This window comes from Marmota flaviventris, chromosome 3, assembly GCF_047511675.1.
Source record: "Marmota flaviventris isolate mMarFla1 chromosome 3, mMarFla1.hap1, whole genome shotgun sequence".
In the NCBI taxonomy this organism is placed as follows: Eukaryota; Metazoa; Chordata; class Mammalia; order Rodentia; family Sciuridae; genus Marmota; species Marmota flaviventris.
The window spans coordinates 51,841,079-51,863,879 of NC_092500.1; the positions used below are offsets into that span (position 1 = coordinate 51,841,079).

Genomic DNA, 22,801 nt, shown 5'->3' on the forward strand with positions numbered 1-22,801 from the left:
AACATGAAGCCCTGGGTTCAATCCTCAGGACTGCAACAAATAAATAAATAAATAAACAAAATCCTCGGTTTCCTAAAGATCTGTCTCCTTCCCTGCACAATGTAGATCATAACACTTACTTCATTAAGCTTCAGAAAGATTAAATGAGATATTTTTTAAAAAGCTATCTAGCAGTGGATTTTATTTCCCCTACTGAATAACAAAAGAGGAGGTATAAGAAAGAGAGAGTTGGAGAATTTAGTTTCGTTTTGGACAGAGTAAGAATAAGGTGAGTATCTAACAGATAACTCAATTGAGATACGTTTTTCCAGGGCTGAGGATGTGACATGGTGGGAGAGCACTTTACCAAGCATGTGTAAAACCCTGGGTTCAATCCCCAGTACCATTAATAAAAATATGTATATATTTTTTCCATTTAAGCAATTATGTTTTAGGAATTTCAGAAAAACCATTATCTTTGAGAAGAAGGAAAAACTTCAAATTTTGCATCAACTGTTTTAATCAGGGTGACCTAACTTTATACATACATGAGGCATGTACACTAATAAGAGGAATTTGACAAAATAAACTTTGGGTCAATTTCAATTTGAACCGTCCAACAGGAGTTATAAATTATCATTGCCATTCAACTAAAACTGGCAAAATTACTCACTTTCATTCAAAGATAAACTGTTCAAGGACTTGCCCATCATGGAGGCACATACCTGTAATTCCTACTACTCAGGAGGCCAAAGCAGGAGGATGGCAAGTTTGAGGCCATCCTGGGCAACTTAACAAGATCCTGTCTCAAAATAACTTATTTTTAAGAAAGGGATGCATGGAGCAGCTCAGTGGTACAGTGCTTACCTAGCCTGAGTGTACCCTGGATTTAATTCCCAGTATGGAAAAGAAAGAAACAAGCAAACAAACAAAACCTGTTTAAAGACTTATAATTTTACATTATAACCCTGATAATTATATATACTATTTGAATACCCAGAAAGAACCCTGGGAGTGGCACTAATTTGTTAACTGAATGCCAGTACATTCTATCATTACAGATTCTTCTTCTGTATAGAATGCTAGCAACTTTTTTATATTCCATAATTACAATATTATTTACATTCAGGTTATTCTCGAAGAACTTTCCAGCCTCCTAATTATCAAATTATGCCTTTTAAAAATTCTCTTATCAATTCAATGTTGTTTTGCAAGGGAAAGTTAACATGGTATATAATATTCTTTATTAAATTACCTAAGATAACAGAGGAGCTCAGGAAATAAAACATGCATACATCCTTCCCTACCAAAAAAAAAAAAAAAAAGACATCAACTCAAGGATGTACCCTTGTTAAACAAGGTATGTACCAAAATATTCTTATAGGGACTGGAGTTGTGGCTCAGTGGTAGAGCACTTGCCTGGCATATGTTAGCCCCTGGGTTCGATCCTTAGCACCACATATAAATAAATAAAATAAAAGAACCATTTACAACTAAAAAATATTTTTTAAAAATATCCTTACAGATGGAAAAATTAAGATAAAAAGGTAGGCGGTAATAACTGCATACCATAGATGTTACATGATAAAATGAAAAGGACAAAAATAATCCTTAAAAAGGGAGAATGTATAATATAAAAATAACAATAATCATTTTGAACTAAGGTCACTTTCATTAATAAAGGAGAGCAGAGAAAAACAAAAGGATCTTAAGTTTTTTCTGTAGAAAAGGGTCAAATGCTGTTGTATTTTTTTAGGGAAATAATCAGATTAAGTAAAGCTCAGCAATGTTTTTAAGGTCACAGAAACTAAATTCCTATAAAAGATAAAAACAAATAAAACACAAAAACCATATGACAAAAGACTGAAAACCAAGGCAAAAATATCACAAAAGAGCATAAAATAACAGGTCAAAGAATGTCATCAAATATGTTCATCCCATAAAACATAAATAATTTAAATGTGCCTATTAAAAATAATGACTCTTATAAAGCGTTACAAACTGAATGGTATAGAGGGATTTTTTAAAAAGAGAGAGAAAAAGACTGCTCATACATGTGCACACCCATGAAGACAAAAGGGGCAATATAAATAAATACCTTCCAGAAGAGAACTTATGTTTTCCTTCAATCAGATTTTATCAGTTCCTCTCAAAACGGTGAATAGACTATAAAAAACATATAAGACCTATATCATCCTGGAAACTAAAAAAGAATAAAACTCACTTTGAAAAACTTTGAATTGCAGAAAGAAATACTGAAGAAAAGGCAACCCCTAACTCATCTAATTCCTGACCGTTGTCCCTGAAAGTTAGAGGAACAGAGTCTAGCAAATTCCCACCAGGATTCTAAACAGGAGAAGGAAAAGCCAGCAAGATAATCTACAAGGTTTGGAAAGCTTAGCAACCAGCACATGATTGCTAAGCTATGTCTACGTGTGTGGCTACAAAGGTAAAGCTCAGCAATGCTCAACTCTGGCAAGGACTTCCGACAGTGGATGCTACCTCACATAGGTAGGAAGGACATGAAAAAGACAGCATATCCTTAAGTACTAGGGTCACTGCCCTGCAAACTCTGGGTGGCATTCCAATCAGAGAGAAGAAACTTCAACACCAAGAAAGTATCTTCAGAACCATCTGCAGCCCTCATGCTACTTTCCTCCTCTCCACTCAGAGGCCACTGGAGCTCTGAGAGTGAATCTAGGGTAATTCTAAACTTTTCTATTCTACCCTTTTGTAATTCTGAGTGACTAAGACAAATGCACACCCAACTCAGAAGGTCTCCAATTCCCCAAACTGGACAAGCCTGTGTTGTACTCATTCCTTGTTCTATTTAACAAGCAGATGCTGGGGACAAAGTGAAAAAAGATAACATGGTCCCTGGAAGTTATGGTTAGTGAAAATGAAAGACATTACTAGGAAATGCAATAAAGATTACATAGAGGTAGAGAATAAATAAAGATCCTAAATAGCAGAGGAAGAGAGGGGGGCATGAGAAAGGTGTTCTAGAAGAAATAACATTGAAACTAAGAATAACTGTTAAGACTTACACCCAGTTTAAGAAGGAGGAGAGAAGTATTCCAAACAAAGAGAAAGATATACAGTGGTCCCAAATTAAGATCATAGCTCATTGAAGCTCCTCTTCTCAACAAGAGCAGTGTGGCTGAAAAATGTAAGGAAGGAGTGAAAGGGGAGATGATGGTGCTGACAGAAACAAATCTTGTGCCGCAGTCTGGCTGGGCACAAAATAACCAGGAGGTCACGAGCCACTTGTAGGTTCAAACAGGAACTACTTTATTGCCAGAACCCCACGGGAACACCACCGGAACTCAACCGAAACTCTGTGAGAACCAACAGGAACTCCGCGAGAACTCAACGGGAACTCAAAAGTAGCGGGCACCCGAGGTAGCAGGAGCCGCCTTATTGCCGGACAGCAGAGGTTTATATACACAACTGAATACACAGCTTGTTTCAATTTAGCATCATCCAGTTACAGCAATCAGTCATTATCTTAATAATTATACACAGCTTAACTTAATTATCATCATCTTAATGGCTCGCTGGCGTTACTTCTCAACCACTCCTTCTGGCAAAATGCCAGGCGCCATCTTGACTTGGTTGTGGCTCTCAACAATCTTGAAAAATTATAAGTATTTAGAACTTCACCCTAAGAAGAAAGGGAACTAACCAAAGGACAGTGACATGATCAGATTTGCAAATTAAATAATGAAGATGATAAAAATGGAAATGGACAGGAATAGCATAAGACCAAAGGTAGTGATTCTAATTAGGAGACTTACAGAAAACTGGGCAAGTGGTGGACCATTTACTGAGCTAGAGAACAAAGAGGAAAGGCTTAAGTTCAGGTTGAAAAAGAAGTTCCATTTTTGACATGTTTAAGGCACCTTAGACAGTCCTCCAGGTAGAGATGATAGAGAAGTATGTGGATGTATGGGCTATAGTTTAGGGTAGAGAACTAACAGATAGACATAGCGGGTGGGTAATTACATGCAGATAGAACTGAAGCTCAAAAGTAAATAATGTTGTATAAGAATATGTATTAAATTAGAAAAAAAAATGCCAGAGCCTTGAGGAACACATGGAGGTAAGCTGAAAAGAACAAGCGAAAAAGACCAAGAAAAAACAATGGTCAGAGATGGGAAAGTATTGTCCCAGAATGACAAAGATGATGATGATGATGATATTAACACTGTGAATTAACTCTGTGGAAGATGATGTGCTAAGTAATCCACATTTATTCTTTCACTTAATGGTTACAACAGCCTATGTGTGATAAGTATGATCTTATTTCCATTCTACAAGAACCTGAGTCACAGTCAATCTAATTAATTTTTGCCTAAGATTGCACATCTAACAATACCAATGCTATTAGAAACTACTGAATCCACTGAGTTTAATGATATGAGCACCATAAGTGGCTTCAACCAAAGCAATTTCAGTAGAATATGAATGGTTCTTCTATCTTCCTTAAATCCTATGCCCAATCAATCAGCAAGGTTTCAGTTCTGGCACCTCCATCCTGGCCCAACCATTATCAACTCACCAGCCCAACCCTAAACATTTGTCTGATTCTATTCTCAACCCCTATGTTACATTCTCCATACAGCATGCAGAGTGTGTATTTGAAAATGCAAATCAGATCTCCTCATTGCCTACTTAAAACCCCCAACTGCTTCTTCTATCATACAACATACTATCTATACACCTCATATGATCTTAAAGTCCCATGTGATCTGGCCCACTTCTTGACTCTCAACTCCAATCATACTCTTGCTCTTACTACAAAATGATCTTCTTGCTCTTTCTACAACAGGACATAGCAGCTCCAAAGTGGATAGAAAAGCCTCTGAGAATGAGGCCTGTGTCACTCTGATTCATGTTGTATCCCCTGAGATTAGACAAGTCAGTACCTGACATGGAAGAGGGCTAAATACATATTTTTAGATGGAGGGCAGATAAAGAGAGATAGCAAGGACATAAACAACTTATAGAATAGCTTGATCATATTGGATGTTGGGTTGAACAAGCTTTTTTTTTGTTTTAAAGATGAGAGAAATTTGAGCACATTTAAATAAGGGATATTAGGAAAGTATGCAAGAGCTTGGAAAAACTTAAAGACATCAAAAAACAGCATGTAAGAGAAAAATATAATTAATTAGCTACTTTAGGAAATATAAAAGCTTTTCAAGAAAGTCATGATACAAACGTATTTTATTTCTGAATGCCAATGTGTTTCTTCTTCTGAAATTTGAGGGTCTTGGGTCAAACTGGTAGTTTCCAATCACTATCAAGAACTTTCTTTTATTTAACCATTTTCCTTTTGTAATCTCCCCTTGTAATTTCACAATGAAAGTGATTAGCAATTAATAAAATCAGTATTACAAAGTTCAAGATGATTACTGATTCATCTAAGACCATACAAATGTTTATAAAAATAGAATGCTGCTGCGCAAATATAAAGAAACTGGCCCAAACAAGCAAAAGAAATCAAGGAACTCAAGTCTAAACCACAGACCAAAAATTAAAAACAGAAAAAATTTCAAATTATGAAAAAGGTATATTTTTCTTTTTAATTAGGAAAAAACACAATGATAAATCCTGTAGAATCAAACAAATTTGTATAAAATGAAAGATTGAAAATAAATCTGGGGAGAAGAGGAGGAATGGAAAAAGGGAGATGTTGATGAAAGAATACAAAGTTTCAGTTGGACTGGAGTAATAAGTTTTATGGTTAATGTCACAGTTAATAATAATCATTGTATAATTAAAACATGTTAAAAGAATAGATTTTTAAAGTCTTCACCATAAAAAATAAATTGGTGAGGTGATGGAAATATTAATCAGCTTGCCTAAATCTTTCTACAATGTATACCATATATTAAGACATCACATCATACCCCCATAATTATATATAATTATTATTTTATAATTAAGATTGATTTAATAAAAATTTTATAATTTAAAAAAGAAAATCATGTTCTAACCATGAAGCAAATTAAACTGTGGCATGACTTCGAGCAACAGGTGTTGTTCGTGCAGGAGAACCCAATTGAACATCGTGTGAGAGCCATTTCCTTTTTAATGTCCTAGCAAGGTTTTTAATACCTTAAAAAGTTAAATGGGAAAAAAAGAAAAGACTACATCGGAGTCAAATAGTGAAATGATAAAAGCATGGCATTCGTAGCCAGACTGCCTAGTTTAACTCATGGTCATACAAATTACTGAACATCTCTGTGCTTTTAGTCCCTAATATTTTTTCCCTATGCTTTATCATGATGAAAAGTAAAATCTGTACCTCCTTGGCAAATTTTCACCAACATTCAATGAGTTGATACATGTAAATATAAATGCTTAAAACAGTATCTGAAACACAGTAACGTGAGTATTTGCTATGATTTTATCACAATTATCATCACTATTATTATTGTTACTTACTATAGAGATGATAAAGCTTAAAAGCAACAGAAGAAAATGCAAAGATTTAACTTGATAGGATAATACAAGAATCCGACTCAACAAATGTGCAAGAAGCATAAATAAATTAAAAGTAGAAAAACATGGATAATAAAAGAAATGCTGATTTAATGAAAAATGAATTCTACACAGCAATACAGATGGCAAAAATAATACTATATGGGAAAAGCAAGCTACAGAAGATATACAGTAGGTAATACCATCTCTCTAAAGTTCTAATGCATGCAAAACTGAACAATGTAATATGCAGAGATTCATCCATAGTAAAAGCATAGAGCAAGAGTTATCAGGTATCATTAAATAAAAATCACAAAATGTAGGACTGCGGGTACCTCTGAGCAGAAGGAAGATGTGACTGACAAAAATCACAGAGGCAGCTTTAGCATTCTATTCTGAAGCTGGTGAGAGCAGCCTAATTTTTTAAAACATCATTTTTTATTCCTTATATGTACATTTTATATTTGTTGAATGAAGTATTTTATGATTAAAAAAGACAAAAAACTTAACAATAAATTTTAAAGGCAAGAAAACATACTTTTTGCCTGTCAATAAAACATCTTTTCTTTAAAGCTCATAGTGAAGATTTATTTTTTCAATCTTTACTTTCAAATCTTTAAAATCAAGATTAAGCAGTGCTAAGAGTTAAATATATTTCTAAGATGGTCAAAGGCAAATTCCACTGGTAGTATACCTTTGTTAAAAGAGGACTTTTTCATCTGAGATATATTTTCAAGCATAGACAAGTAATTACTGGCTATGTATACAGAATAACAGACATGATTTCTGGTGCTTAATGCCATTATTTCAGATGGGATATTCAATATGATACCTGTAGTATAGTATAATCTATCATTTAAATAAATACTAAATTTTTAAGAGGGTTATGTAACTGCCTGTAGATCAAATTACTGGACACACTAGGCTATAAAGTACAAACAGATCTTAGAGAGCATTTGTAGTTAGTTCAACAAAATAGCTTGTGCAACTTGAACAAAACATAACAAGAAAAAGAGAATTTTATAATTAACTAATCATGTTATTTTCATTAAAAATTATGGAAGCTATTGGAGACTTTTAGACAATTCAGATCTGACAGAATCTTAAACAAAAAGCAACACCAGGTATTACCTAGTCTAATTCATTCATTTTGCAGATATTAAAACCAAGACACTTAAGATAAGAACAGGTCTAGGAAAACCCAATCTCCCAATTCACCACCCAGTGTTCTTCTTATGCCTGATTCCCTTGCAACCTGATCATGAACACAGGATGCAAATACTCAAATGAACTTGCAATTTCTCACATACCTCTATTTATAGACAAACATCCTCTGTCCTCAACCCATTCTCTTCCTGGAAGGCAGCCTGAGTTGAAGGCATATTCATCTACCAAAAAAAATCAGAAACAAGGACTATGGTGCACTTTTATCTTTTGCTTTCAATTACTGTGAAACTAGCAATCCAAGACCACTCATGGCCTCTCACCCATTGTCGTGTCTAATCCCCTGGATGATGTCCAGAGAGATATGTCTGTACTTTTTCTCAATTACACACCACTAATTTAAGTATCCATCTATAATAGGCATTATACAGTTTCCCCCTAAGCCCTACCAAACCAAAATTCTCTGACCACCAAACAAAATAAAAATAAAAAAGAAAGAATAAACATAAAATGTAGGACTCTTGATTTATGCAAGGACTGTACTGCTTTTCTTTTAATAGACTCTACCATGCACCATAGTCCTATTTTCAATAATGGCTTAAGTTTAACACGTATACTGAAGGATTTTTTTTTTTTTTTGCTTTAAATAAAAAGAAGAAACTACAAAGATTCATCATATAATTTATAGTACTAGAAGACAGTTATGTTATGGTCATAGCAGTAACAGCTGTAGGTATGTATGTATGTATATGCAAATAATCTTCTAAATTTCACCTTAAAAATCTCTCTACAGTCCTAGGAATGATGCTCATACACTTGAAAATGCAATTTTTTAAATTTTTTTAAAATATATTTTTAGTTGTTGATAGACCTTTATTTTATTTATTTATTTATATGCAGTGCTGAGAAACGAACCCAGTGCCTCACACATGCTGGCCAAGCGATCTACAGCTGAGCTACAACTCCAGCCCCAAAATGCAATTTTTAAAGTATTTGTATACTGTATTTGACTTCTAATCCCTGAGACTGTTCAGTAGGCCAATCAGCATAAAACATATTGCATGCTATAAAATAAGCATTAGGTGTTGTAAGAGTATATTGAGGAGCTTCCAGTAATTCCAAAATTTCAGTTATGGCTGACATTTTCAAACAAAAACTCTCCCCCACATTCTAAAGCAAATGATAATGAGCCACTGGAAGTCAAAGCCAGAACTTCCCTGAGAGTATCTATAAAACAAGAATTCAATGGCTGTCTGTAGACTAAGTCATAATTTCTATATATGTGCACTTTCCAAACAAATGCTTTCATATTTTTTTAAAAATGCAAGTCAAAGTTTTATAGTAGTTGTTATGTACTTTCTCAGTGAAGAGCTACTAAAAGCACAACTACTAGCATTTGAGAGAGTTCTTATATATTTTTTTAATTTAGCAAGTCAGAAATTACTCTATGCCATACATAATACTCTATGCCATACATAAATGTGTCACTTTAGACAAATGTTATGAACAATGTACTATTTTTAGAAACTGAGGATCAAGATATATGATTGGTTTAGAAGCTGAACTCTGAGAACACTTTATGCCATTCTTAATTCTGTTTCACCTGTAGTCATCTCCATGTTTTATAAATATCTATAATCTGTCTAAATGAAGGCTCTCATAAGATAAATTCCCCCAGCTTACCTTCAGGTCCTAAAGTTTCCAAATCAGCACATATTTGGGTAACTCAATTATACAAATGCAGATAACAATGCTGTTCCAAACTATCACATCCAAGTGTCAGAGGTTACCAAGTGTCAGAGGTTATCGTATGATGGCCAGTGTGGCCAACTCAAGTGTACAGGATACTTGTACAGGAGACATTTAAAGAGATAACACAAGCAACGTGTTCTGTTTTATTTTAACAAAAAAAAAAGGGGGGGGGGAGAGAAATAATTTTTATCATAATTTTTTGTTTTTTAAGATTAGGAACTTGTCAACAATTATCTTATGGTTAAGAACCTGACCCTGACAATAAAAAGTGCCCATAAAAGACTTCTCAAGTACACAGGGTACTCCATCTGCTGGAAATCACATCTTCACATTTTGTCTATTCTTGGGGAAGAGAAAGGGAGGAACGAGGAGGAGTGTGAGACAGAATATGTATTCAGCACTAACTGAATGACTTGCAGGAAGTCCAAATTATAGAAAGAAACAAGGTTTTGTGATGATGAAAACAACTAAGGAATCCGTTCTTTATCTTAACAAAGTTGAGATGCCATGGAAGGAGGGTTAGTCAAGAAAGTAGCAGCAACAATCTTGTACTTTCGTAAGGTCATTCTGGGTACAGTATCCTTTATTCAATTTTTCCCACATATTATTTGTAGAATTAAAAAACAATGTTCCTTAAACAAAGAAAGCTCAAGGACAGAATGCCAGAAGTTGAGTGAACATCTTGTAAAGGCAGATCAAAGGGCCTAGGATGTAGCTAATAGGTAGAGCACTTGCCTAGGTTCAAGTTCCAGAACCAAAAGAAAGAAAGGAAAGAAAGAAGAAACAAAAAAAAAGAAAAACGTAAAGCCAGATCAAATTCTATCTTCTTTGTAATGTTTTTCCTGTACCCTTCCTCTTACTTCAGCCAACTAATGCTCTCTTCCTATCTTTATTTTTAAACCTCCTTACTCATACATGTTTTATTTCTAGCCCAAAATCTCTCCAAGTTCCAATCCCACACCATCTGATTCTACTACACATTTCCATATAAATGTCCTACCAGCACTTCAAACAGGAGATCTAAAACAAAACATTTCTACCCTACCCACAAACCTGAGTTCACACTCTTTCAATCAACCAGTCTTAACATCTTATCATCATCCTTTACTCATCCCTTGTTTCCCAATATCCAACTAATTGTTTATTTGTTTAATGTGCTTCAGCAATACTTCTCCAACCCCATACCTACTGCTCTAGTTCAGGTGTTCTTTGATCAAAACATTTACAACACTTTTTTATTCATCCCCTGGTTTCTTTCCAATTCAATTCAATCTCTGAATTATTAGATAATACAACCTATAATTCAACTCCAATTATGACTTTTCAAGGATCAAGAAACTTCAATTTCATTCCTTACTAAATAAATCCAAATTCCTTGGTCTAGCATTAAAAGGTTTCCATGTTCTAAGTCAAACCAAAGTTTCTTTTACTTTGTCTTCTTGCTATTCCTTTTTAAATATGCTCAATTTTTTTTTCTATGCCTGCTCTCTGTCTAATCTGGTAAATAAATGTCAGGTGCTCTACAAAAGTTTACTCCCTTTCATATAAGTGTGCTACATGCTCCCTCCCTGTACCATTTTAATTGACAGGAAAACATCCCATCATTCTATATATTTGATCTTCACAATGAAAATCAGAATGTTCATGGGAAAGCCTGTAAAATCTAAGAAACAGACTATAAAAGAAAAGCACTGTGACTGAGTTCCAATGTCAAAGGAAAATGGTAGTAGCAAGTAAGATGTCACAAAAGTATCAGAATATCTGAAAAAGTAAAAATCAATACAACCTGAATCAGGGCTGGGGTTGTGGCTAAGCGGTAGAGAACCTAGCACGTACGAGGCTCTGAGTTCAATCTTGGCACCACATAAAATAAATAAAATAAAGGTATTGCATCCAACTACAACAAAAAAGTAAATATTTTAAAAATATATAACCTGAGACAACTGATCCTGAGCCTTATCCAAAGTCAGTGATTCACTGGACTACAGGAATTTAGTCTAATGAAGAAGATTAATACATATAGACTAAATTATAACACAGTGGTAAAAGTTGTGCCAACCAAGGTATAAACTGTTATAGAAAATGTATAAAATGTATAGGAAATTATAAATTCTACAAGATGAGGAAGGCTTCACAAAACACCATCTGAAAGAAGTCTTAAGGACTTCAATCTGATAGAATAGTTGCAGGCCACAGGAATAGCCTAAACTGATGAATTTTTGGTCCCTGAACTATTTCTAAGAATATCTCTAATTACATTAGTTTAAATCAATTTATCCTAAAAAGCTATTTGAGTTTGGCATTTTATCTAGTGAACTCCTGAAAATATGCAGATGATTATCTGCAGAATGGATTAGTTGCTATCAGACAGGATTTTCCTACCTCAGTTGCATGCCAAGTTTATAATTCCTAAATGTGGTGCTAATCTCAGTCTACTCCCCAGAAGCTTCTTTCCTCTTCAGCATTACTACAATAATGTGAAGTGCACTAAGGTCCTAGGATTTCACTGACAATGTCACACAGTTCCATACACATTTCAGTCAAGAACAAATGATTCATTTTAAGGACTAATACCTCCATGATGTAAAATGTAATAAGGTATATGCAAACCATCTACACGTACTACATACTGTAGATAACTCCAGAATTAGAAGAAACGTTAGGAAAAATCTAGATCAACCATATGACCCAAAGTGTCTACCATTCTCTTCCTCTCAGAAATTTAAGATCAGTGCTCAATAATTTAATCTCTCCTTGTGCTTGGAGTCAAGGAGCTGCTGAATAGCCACATTCAAATATCAAAAACAACAAACAAAAAAGACATAAATAAAAAAGGTCAGCTAAGAGAAAATAAAGATGCAAGGAGAGATAAGACTAGAGACAGGGAATGTTCCATGTTTTCAAATCCCTGGTCCCAGGCCCCACCTGATAAGGTCTGTCTGAACTTGGCTTCCAGTAGTCTTCCAACAAATTCCTTTCTTCCTTCCTTCTTTTTGCTAAAACTTGTTCAAGTTCATTTCTGTTACTTGCAAGGGAAACTTAAATGAGGCAACAACCAAAATTTTCCATAAAGTCAATTGACTGATTTTTACTGGTCTATGTTTTTTATAGTTTCTTTTTTTCTTTAATTCTATTCCTTCCTTAAAAACCACAAGTAGACTTTGATATACTATACAAATGAATATGTGAACAGGGATCAGAGCCTTTGCTAAGCATTTCGAAAGGAAAATGCATTATTCCCAGGAAACAGAAAACAATAGAACATTTAAATTAAAAACAAAAACCTTAAGTTATCTGTACAACAATAAGAAATGTTACCTAATAAATGGCCAATTAATTAGCTGATCACCCTCCTCTGCAAAGGTAACTTAATTCTGAATAAATCAGACAGGTAGATCGATCCACTTCAGTCTTCTGTGGATCAAAAGGTGATACCCCAACATAGGTCATTTCATTTGGAATGCTTCCAGCTAACTAGCCACAGCCTTCTCAACCACAGAAGGTTTGGGAGCTCTCTGATGGTGTCCCTAACCTGAACCCCAAAACCAAAATTGAATATCAAAATGATGTTAGGGCCTGAACTTTACTATCCACAAAGAGCAATCGGGAATTTATCCTATAACATAACTAGCACTTTGTACTAGTAGATGAAGAGAAGAAAGTAATCGAAGTTTAATACTAAGGACTCTGTGTGTATGAAGACAATCTTGAGGCAGAATTGAGCTCCCCAAAGCTGTATGCACACCCATCAGATCTAACTACAGTTAGACCAGCTTAACAAGTATAACAAGTCAGAAACTGACAATCAGAAGTTTGAACCAGATATGGTGGGTGGCTCTGCAGGGTTAAATAAACAAAAACAATATTATAGGATCCTGGAGTCAGAAGAGACACGGACACTATACCCAGCTTCATCATTTTACAGAGAAGGAAGCTAAACTCTGGAACTAAATTCATCAACCAAATCTCTAACTGTAATACATTAGACAGTTGAGAATAAAATCAAAGGGATTGTGACCAGTTTATGATAGAACTAAAAAGTATTATTTCCTAAGGTTGCTTTTGGATGATTTAGAATCTATGCTCAATAATTTAGTCTCTCCTTGTGCTTAATAAATACATATTAGAATAAACATGTATTAGAAAACTAATGAATCCTACTTTGCAGATAATCTTTGCATATTATCATTACTTGAGTAAAACAGTAAGGATTTCTGACTTAAGAGGTTAACATTTTAGTTATAATATTGAAATAAGCACCTTGAAAGAGTAAAAATAATAAGTTGATTTGAAATGTAAAAGTTTTATGTTGCAACCTTGGGGATGGGCAATATAGACACTGTAAAAAAGTTAAAATCTAGATGGCTAAAAGCTACTTATTTTAAAATAAGAAAAAATTCCAGACATTCACAAAAGGCCCTAGTAAAAGTCACCAAAAATTAGACTGATACACCAGTTGGGACCAAAATTAAAAGAATCTATGTTTAAAAGATCCAAATATAAACTTGTTAAAAATTACTGGCAAGGGGGCACATAGCAGTGGATTTGGGTCATCAAGGGCTATTTTACCAAAATTATTAGGTAAGTCAACAAACTGAGGTACGCGCATGTGCACGCGTGAGCACACACACAGCATACATATATTTCCTACAACACAATCCACTCTTTTTTTTTTTTTAAGAGAGAGAGAGATTTTTTTTTAATATTTATTTTTCAGTTTTCTGTGGACACATCTTTTCATTTCATTTTTATGTGGTGCTGAGAATTGAACCCAGCGCCCCGCGCATGCCAGGCGAGCATGTTACTGCTTGAGCCACATCCCCAGCCCACAATCCACTTTTTATCAGCCAGCACAGTATTTTTTAGAAGCCCATTGATAAAATGAGAAATTAGAACCTGTTGTTTGCCAAGAAGTGCTATCCCAAAACAAACATGAAACTGATATCATTGCTTATATTAGTATTTATAAGCTTCACATTTAATAGTTAAATATTGTAAATATCTGCCATTAATTCTAATTGACAGTTTTATATGTTCTAGGAACCGTGAAGATTGTTATACATAAAATTATCTTATAAAATCTATTTTGCTGCCTATGCTGCAAATGAAAATAGGATACTGAACCAGAGAATATAATCTATGTTTAGAAGAGTCAGCTTTCAACTAATTAATGTGTCCTACTTAGCCAAATCTTATTTTGACAGCTTAGTCTATTGATGACAAAAACAAAAGCAAACTGAAATCTCCTAAATAATCTCAGCTCTCAGGAACTGTAAATTTCTGTTCTTCCCATTCCAGACAAAATAGAGAACCAAGAAGCTTTGACGGCTAGTTTACTCATCACAAAAGAAAGAATTCACGCAATTTCACATTTACCTTAATTCCTCCTCAGTATTTTGTACATGCTTTGAAGAAAATTATCTTTTAAAACCCTTACAGTTACGACTTAATGGCTTCTAGCCTTAAACCTAATAAGGTAGAATGAGGACTTTACATTCATAGTTTGACTTGAAACAGTTCAGTGTAAAACTTAAAAAAAAAAAAAAGACTTAAATGCTTTTTTCCGTTTAAAAACAAAACAAAACTGGTACCTGGCAAACTCGGGGATCTCTGCGATTTTTGGCCTATGAGATGCCAGCCGGGCCCGCGGGAGACTGGCCCAGCGGCGCAGGAGGCACGGAGGGAGGGCAGCGGAGTGGAGCCCCCGGGGGCGCTCCTCCGCGCCGCTCCCCGTCCGCCCCCGCCCGCCCGACGCCCCACTCCACAGCGTGATACGCGGCGGTGGCCTGGGCCTGGCCGGCTTGTTCCCACGCCCCGGGCCCGTTATCTGGGCGGCGACGCCCACGGGGCCAACTTGCGCAGAGTAGGGGGCCCCGGGACAGTCCCCTATCCCGGCCGCGGGCCCCGCGCCCCTCCCTCGCCACTCGCCGCTGTGGGGCCAGACCCCTCCCTCGGGCCCGCGCCGGGAAAGAGCCTCCCGCAGGCTCAGGTTCGCTCTGGGCATGGGGTAAGGTGTCAGCGCGGCGGCCAGGCGCCTTCCGTCGGCGGGGGGAACGCTGGTCAGCCTTGACCTCCTTCCAGTCAGCCCCTCACAGCCCGCGCGGGGCGCAACCTTCCCGCGCCCCTCCTAGGCTCGGGAAGGGGGTGTCCCTGCCAGAGGCTGAGGGGCGCAACCGGAGCTCGGAGGAGACCCGCCTTCGGGTCACACCCTAACTTGGTAGGGTCGGGTGGGAGGGGTGAGGCGAGGTGGGAAGGAAGACTGAACTTACCAGACTGCGCGGTTGCCCGCGCCGCGACCGCGGCCAGGCAAAGGCAGAGGCAGAGCGAGAGGGGGCGCGGGAGGGTCCACCGCGCGCTCATCGAAAGGCCAGGGAGCCGCCGCCGCTGTCCGAGCCTCCTCCTCCCTCCCCGGCTCCGGGCGACGGACGGGGCGGCGGGAGGCATGACGGGAAATTCCTGGGCACGGGCAGCCGAGTCCAAATATGAGCATAGGAGATGAGCGAGGGAGGACCGGGGAGCGCGCCGGCCGCGGACGGGGCCCGCTGCCCGGGCTTCGGCGGCCGCCAACTCCCGCCTCCAAGGCATCCAGCCGCCGTGCGCGAGCGGAAGGTGGGATTCCCCCTGCCCGGGAACATCTCTTCCAACTTTGAGGCCCAAGAGCAGAGCCCAGCACCCCACCCGACCCTTTTCAAGGTTCTGAGAGTTCTATACGACTGGGAAAAGGAGAAAACTATGTAGGGAGTGGACCGTGAGACAGTGACCTAGAGGAAGACCTGTCAGGGCTTGACAACCTTGGTAGTGAGGGGATAAAAAAATTCTGGCAATTACTATGTATGGGAAGGTAAGGCAGGAGCGGCATGGCCAGGTTGGGAATATCACTTAGTTGGTAGAGCACTTGCTTAGCATGTGTAAAGGCCTGGGTTCAATGCCCAGCACCACAAAAGAGAAACTGGATTTTTAAAAGTTAGGAGGAACAAAAAGGAAGCTGTGTTGCCATTTAAAATATCTACATAAGTATTCTATACATACAGAACAAGCATTATAGTACAGATTACACCACCCAGGTGAGGGGGCCCCTGCCACAGTTGGGTGTGTGCACAGAAAGGTCTTTCTCCAAACTTGTATTTTGAACACCATATATGGAATCAGACAAGCTGACTGAACAATAGGTTTTCACAAGAGCTAGATGCTGAAGTTTACACCAGCCTTTCTCCACCTCCAACCTCCATTCGTCTCTCGCCCTCCAAACACACAGTTATTTCACACAACTCATCTTGTATTTATTGGAGCTTGTCTAAAGTGTAATGTTGAAATTTATTCAAAAAGTGCTACCTCTGATGACCAGAATGTCAGTCCCAGAGGGTTAATTACAGGCCCGAGCCTGTAGTTGCCTGACTTTTCTTTGGCACTAATTCCTAAAGTAATCAAGTCCAAATGACCTTTAGCCTTCCAAGACAATGTAATTATGTCTTAATTACTATATTTTTTTCACTTTAACAAATGGGACAGGACCCGGAGATGTAGGATGAAATATAATTACTTATGAACATTTTAAGATGCTACAGAAAAGATTTATTGATGCAAAACGTTTAAGGGGTAAATGTCAAATAGATTTAGAGGGTAGATTATTCTAATATGAACTAAAGTGGTGATAATTTGTACATAACACTATTTGTTTGAAAATGCTTTATTTGAAAATCAGAAAACTTATTTCAAAACAGCTTCAATTCTGGCAGACTACTTAGGCCTGTAAGCCAAAAATCAGTCTATTTGCAAGTGATTCCCTTAAAACATCTGGAATTAAAAAGCACCACACCCCATGAATTATGCCTGGCAGATGGGCAGATTTCACCTTTAAACTTACTAACAGTGATAAGGAATCTAAGGAAGGGCAGGTGACTTAGATAAACTGATGGTAAATAAATTGTAATATAGTAAATAAACCAAATGACCCATAGCATTACTATTCAATTAGGTACCTAGAACCGGGTATTTGCAAGGAAATACCCAGGAAACTTGAGTATTCTTTTTTTTTTTTTTTCTATATTTAATCTTGTATTACATAAGCATCTGTTTTTCTTACTGCTTCCAGAATACCTGGCACAATTCTTTGCCCATAGTTTAAATGTTTAAAACAAAAATGAGCACAGCCATTTGTAGACTAGAATCTAGGAAATTCCTAATAGAGAAAAGCATGTTTCAAAGGATTATAATAATTATGGCTACATTTAAAATATTTCTGTTGGATGACCTTAATTACTAAAATGTAAAATCATGAAGAATGCAATGTCATTACACCTTGATTTGTGTTTATAAGTGAAGAGTTAATTGATCAAATTTGCAGATTTTAATTGCTATTCTAAAGGCTTAAATTAAGTACGTAAATGAAGTTGAGAAAAGAACAGAAGTTCATGAGTTCATAAGTTAATGACCGTCACTAAGTTAGATGTTTTATACCTGATGTCTAATTTTAATCCTTACAAATCCTGTGAGTTTATTCTCTTCATCCCTATTTACAGCTAAAGAGTCTAAGATAAGTAGTATGCTACTAGGAAGGGGTGAGGTAGTATTGAAATTTAAACTGTTCCAAAGTGCATATACAGTTGTTTGTTTATTTTTTAAGTACCAGGGATCCAACCCAGGGTACTTAACCACTGTGGCACATCTCCAGCACCCCCAACCTTTTTTTAAATTTTGAGACAGGGTCTCCTTAAGTTGTTTAGGCCTTGCTAAATTGCTGAGGCTGGCCTTGAGCTTGTAATCCTTCTGCCTCAGCCTCTGCAGCTGCTGGTATCACAGGCCATATTTTTTACTATACTAAATTGTTCTATTTCCCCAACATTACCAAAAAAAAAAGGAGGGAGGACATTTAAAAAGTATACTCCTTGGGCTCTTCTGGTTTTAAGTAACTTTAAGTATTTACTCAGGTTACCTCAAGTACTAGAAAAGAATAGCAATTAAATAAAATGCTAAATTAAGACTGAAAAAGAAAAGAAAATGTAGAAATATGACCAGAAGTTTAACTGGTTTGTCAGATCATGCTTTTCGGATCTAGGGAATGGGTCCTATGACTTTAATAACTGGGAAAACAGGAAAGGTGCCACCTTTATATCATCCTCTTACAAGTTTTATAGTTTAACCATTAATATTTTAATCATATATTTCACGATGCTTTCTCTAATGTCTTTTTCATTGTATCCTTAGTAACAATCATTTTAACATAATACTTTGACCATTGATTTTAAAGGATCAGGAGACATAATCACTTCCCCTGCTGCCTATACTATCCCTCCCCCTCCCCAGTGGTGTGCTGGTAAACATTTAACAACCATATCTGGACCCAGAGGTATGGAGGAGGTGCGAATTTGTAGCATTAACCAATTTATGGGATGTATTGGTAATATTCTTACCAATTTAATGTCTCTGAGGCAAAATTGGGAAGCTAACTCAGCATAGTACTAGAGCCAGCTCTAGAATACTACTGCTCCAACTCTTCATAAAATGTCTTGAGAATACAATAATCATCCAACCACAGTTTTGTCTCTCTACCTATCTTTCCACTTCTGCTCCCATACAGTCCTCTCACAATCAAATGCCCTCCAGGAGAGAATCTTATTCTTTCACCATTCTTATGAGTCTGTAGACTGACCACCCCTGAGCCAGGTGCCCTCTTCTAGTTCTTCAGCTGTGGCTAAAATGTGAGAGTCACATGGTACAGAACATGGTCAGCTATTTGCTGAAGAAGCAGACTATTATGGGGCCATGCTTAAGGCAGCCCTGTTCAAAAGGAGTGTGTAAGCATGACAGGTACCCAAGCTGTAACCTAATATGCTTTTCTAGTTCTTAAATAAAATCCTCTCTGCCACTGCACAAAGCTTTGGGACAGCCCTCTTCCCACATCCTCCATGGAACTGGATGGATACCAATGACTACAAATGGAAAATGGATGCATTAGGACTAAATACCATTCCAAAGCCTCCAGCCAAAGAGAAAACTCTTAAGTTGGTGCTTAAATTCACTGGACATATATCGAATGCCATTGTTTTAAAACAATTAATGATCAATTGGAAAGTGAGGGTAATACTCTTAGGGGGATGAAATATACTCTCTATAGGAAAATTTTTCAAACCACAATTTCAAACTGCAAAAATTCTGTGTTTCTATCCCAGGAAGTAGAATGCTATCACTCTCAGCTCTTCCGAGAACACTATTGTAAATGGATGGAATTGTGCCTCCTGCCTCAGTTTGCTGCAGTGGAAATAGGGCTGAAAAGAACTATTTTCAACAACACAAGGGACACACTTGTATTTTTCTCTCAGATTCTGAAATGATGTCATGTCCATCACCATGACATAATTTCATCCATCAGTCACCAAATATTCTAAAATCCCAAGAGCTGTCTACCAGGAAATCAGGTGGGTCTTCTAAACAAAGAAGACTAAAGAGAGCATTTCTCTTATTTTAATGGTAAAATGGTTTGTCTGCATCTCAGATGGCCTCTTCAGATACACAATTGAAGCCTTTGTGTTGATTAATTTTGAAGAAATTTGAAATGATTGATATGCTGCTGATTCTACCAGCTTTGGCTTGGATATACCACAGCAAGTAATATATATTTAACAAGATTTTAAATATTGTGAAGAATAAAGTAATCCTCTCTAAACCAGCAAAGCTGCTTGGCTTTGGGCAAGATTTTTTAATGTAAAGTGATACATGCAAAATCAACTGGATACAAACATGGAATGGTGGGGGCAAGAATTAACTTTTTAAGTGGTACAGGAATATTCTGCTATTCATTCTATTTTTTCACTCAGCCTTGTTCTTAAGTGCTTCTTAAGAGCATCATACCACATGGTATGTGTCCAGTGTCTAAAAGTGTGTGTTTTCCACACAACTAATCCCTTACTGCAAATCAGCTCTTTCATCTGTTATTCGTCCAAAGTGGCTACTCTGAACCACAGATGGAAATTCTGGCCATTTCCTAGGAAATGGTATGTTGTTTTCCAAAATAATGCCTCCTTAAAGGGATTTTCATAGTTTTACCTTGGCCTAACTTTCATCCATGTGAACTGTGGACAGAGCCCAGTCCCTACATAAAATGAAGCTCTACTCAGGCATCAAAGGCTTGGGCTTTGGCATCAGACAGATCTAGATTAAAGTGTGGCTTCCAATATCAAATCTTCAGGACAGCAGGCAAGTAGGTTATCTAAGCCTTTATATTCTTATCTATAAAATGGTAAATAAAGGTAGCTAGTACACATGGAGCTTAGTACTTAGTCCCATGCTAGCACATGGTAAGTACAAAACAACTATTAATATAGTTCTAGTATCATTTTTTTACCAACTTTCAATCACTACAAAGTCACTCTTTGCCTTTAAGCCTTATCTGATATGATTTCCTGTCTGACATGACTCAGTTTCTCTTTGCAGCTCATAGTCCCACATTTATATTCATAATCACTTCTTAAGGAAATATGTCCAGATTTAGTGATCTTTTCAAAATACATTTTTAAGTTACTTTTTACATTTATACTCAAAGTACCAACAGTAATTGTTTTTAAAATGTTTTAACTTCCTCAAAGTAATTATTAGAAGGCTTCAGTCATATTTAAATGATTATTCAAACTATTTTGCAGAAACCATTTATAAAGTGCTGTCAAAATACATAATGTAATCTTAAAAATATTTCCAACAAAAGAAAATAATCTTTGCATTCACATATTTGTTGATTCAATCAAATACTTAACTGAAGACTTACTATATGCTAGATAGACCATAAACAAGATAAATCAATAACATGTTTGGCATGAAGAGTGATAATTACTAAGAAAAATAAGGCAGGGAATGTTGCTGAAAGTGTTGGTTGGGGAAATGACATTAAAGACCTGAAAGAAGGAAGCAACTAACCAGGGGGGAAAAGAGCCACAAGTGAAAAGGTCACACCCGAGGTAGAAAGAAGCCTCTTCTCTAGGACCATCTAGGAGGCCAGGGTAGGAGGAAGAGGGTAAAGAGAGGTGGAGGCAGGAAAGGATTAGGAGATATGGCCTGAGAGGCAAACATGTAGGATCTTATGGGCCTTTATAAGAACTTGGGCTTTTATAAAAAGATGGGAAGCTATCACTGGGTTTTAAGCAGAGCAGTGACATGATCTGACTTACATTTTAACAATAACTGGCTGTTCATTTGATAAGGAGTGGACAGGAGAGACAGAAGGAGTCTCTTCATAATCCAGGTGAAAGAGAATAGTGATCAGGAGTAGGGTGGAGAGGAAGCAGTGGAGATGATAAAATTGCAGATATATTTATGAAAAGGGGCCCCACTGGATTTGCTGACAGATTAGATGTGGTGTGAAAGAAAGTAAGTTAAAAATGTCTCTGTATTTTTTTTCCTAAGCATTACCATCAAATAGCCATCTCCTAAGATAGGGAAGATTTAGGAGTAGGAGATGGTGTATTATATTAGCAGATCTGTTTTAAACACTTAAGTTTGACACACTTAAGTTTGAAACGGCTTTTCAGATATCCAAGGTAATGTTGAAATAGACTATTTCAAAATTCACAAGAATGGGAGGATGTTTCAGTTGGGGATAGCACAGAGATAGCATTTAAGTCATAAGAAGCCCATGGATTAATAACAGAGCCAGCAAGGGCCCTACAAAGATGTGGCTAAAGAGGTAGGAAGAAAATTGGGTAAATATGGAGGCCTGGGAGACAAGTAAAGCTATATATTTTTTTTAGTAATACATTTGATTTATGGAAAAGGAAAAAAGTGTGTAAAATCAATCCAGAATAGATGAATAACCTTTTTATTCTTTTTAAATAAGTGAACATAAAATATTAAGAATGATTTTATGAGTATAAATCAATTCTAAATTTTACCCTAAAATATGGCCTCTAATATAGAGGTACAGTGGCTCTGGAATACAGCAATATCCCCCCATCGTGACTACACTCACAGTCTCTATAAGTCAAACAGTCAAACACTTAATATTTGTGATGTGTAAAAAAATAAGCTAAGTGGCAATCCTGAAAGGTGGGAATAAATGGATCTTTGTCTCTTCAGAGATGGAAAGCAACTTTTTTGAGGTTCGAATATACACAAAGCAGTTCTAATCCTGTTGTTTGAAGTATTATACAAATATTGGCTATTACTTTTTAAAGCTGACTCATAAAAAGTGGAGAAATAAACTTACAGGTAGCAGATTTCTATTCAGACTTTGACTATCCATGTAACAGTCATGTATCCATGACTTTATAATTCACTTCACTTCTCTGGGATTTCATTACCTTATCCTTGAAATGGAATTAAATTAATACCTGTTCCACCTATTCTGCAAGATGCTGGTGAGAGTCAAATTACATAACCAGGGGAATTTGAAACTGATATCTAAAGACAGACATGATTCAGGCAATTGGCA

The 22,801-nt window shown here is 36.8% G+C and overlaps 1 protein-coding gene across 3 annotated transcripts in view; it reads right to left on the reverse strand.

Moving 5' to 3' along the window:
* Msrb3 (methionine sulfoxide reductase B3) overlaps nucleotides 1–15,797 on the reverse strand; it is a 163,987-nt gene extending 148,190 nt beyond the window's left edge. Inside the window, exon 1 of one of the 3 annotated variants that reach the window (XM_027929618.2) lies at nucleotides 15,654–15,797. In XM_027929618.2, coding sequence (XP_027785419.2) covers nucleotides 15,654–15,744 — 91 coding nt within the window. In that variant the 5' untranslated portion in view covers nucleotides 15,745–15,797. Of the gene's footprint in view, nucleotides 1–14,975; nucleotides 15,100–15,653 lie in introns of those variants that run through there. The other 2 variants (XM_027929633.2, XM_071609699.1) reach the window with 2 other exon arrangements.
* Nucleotides 15,798–22,801: the final 7,004 nt, after the last annotated feature.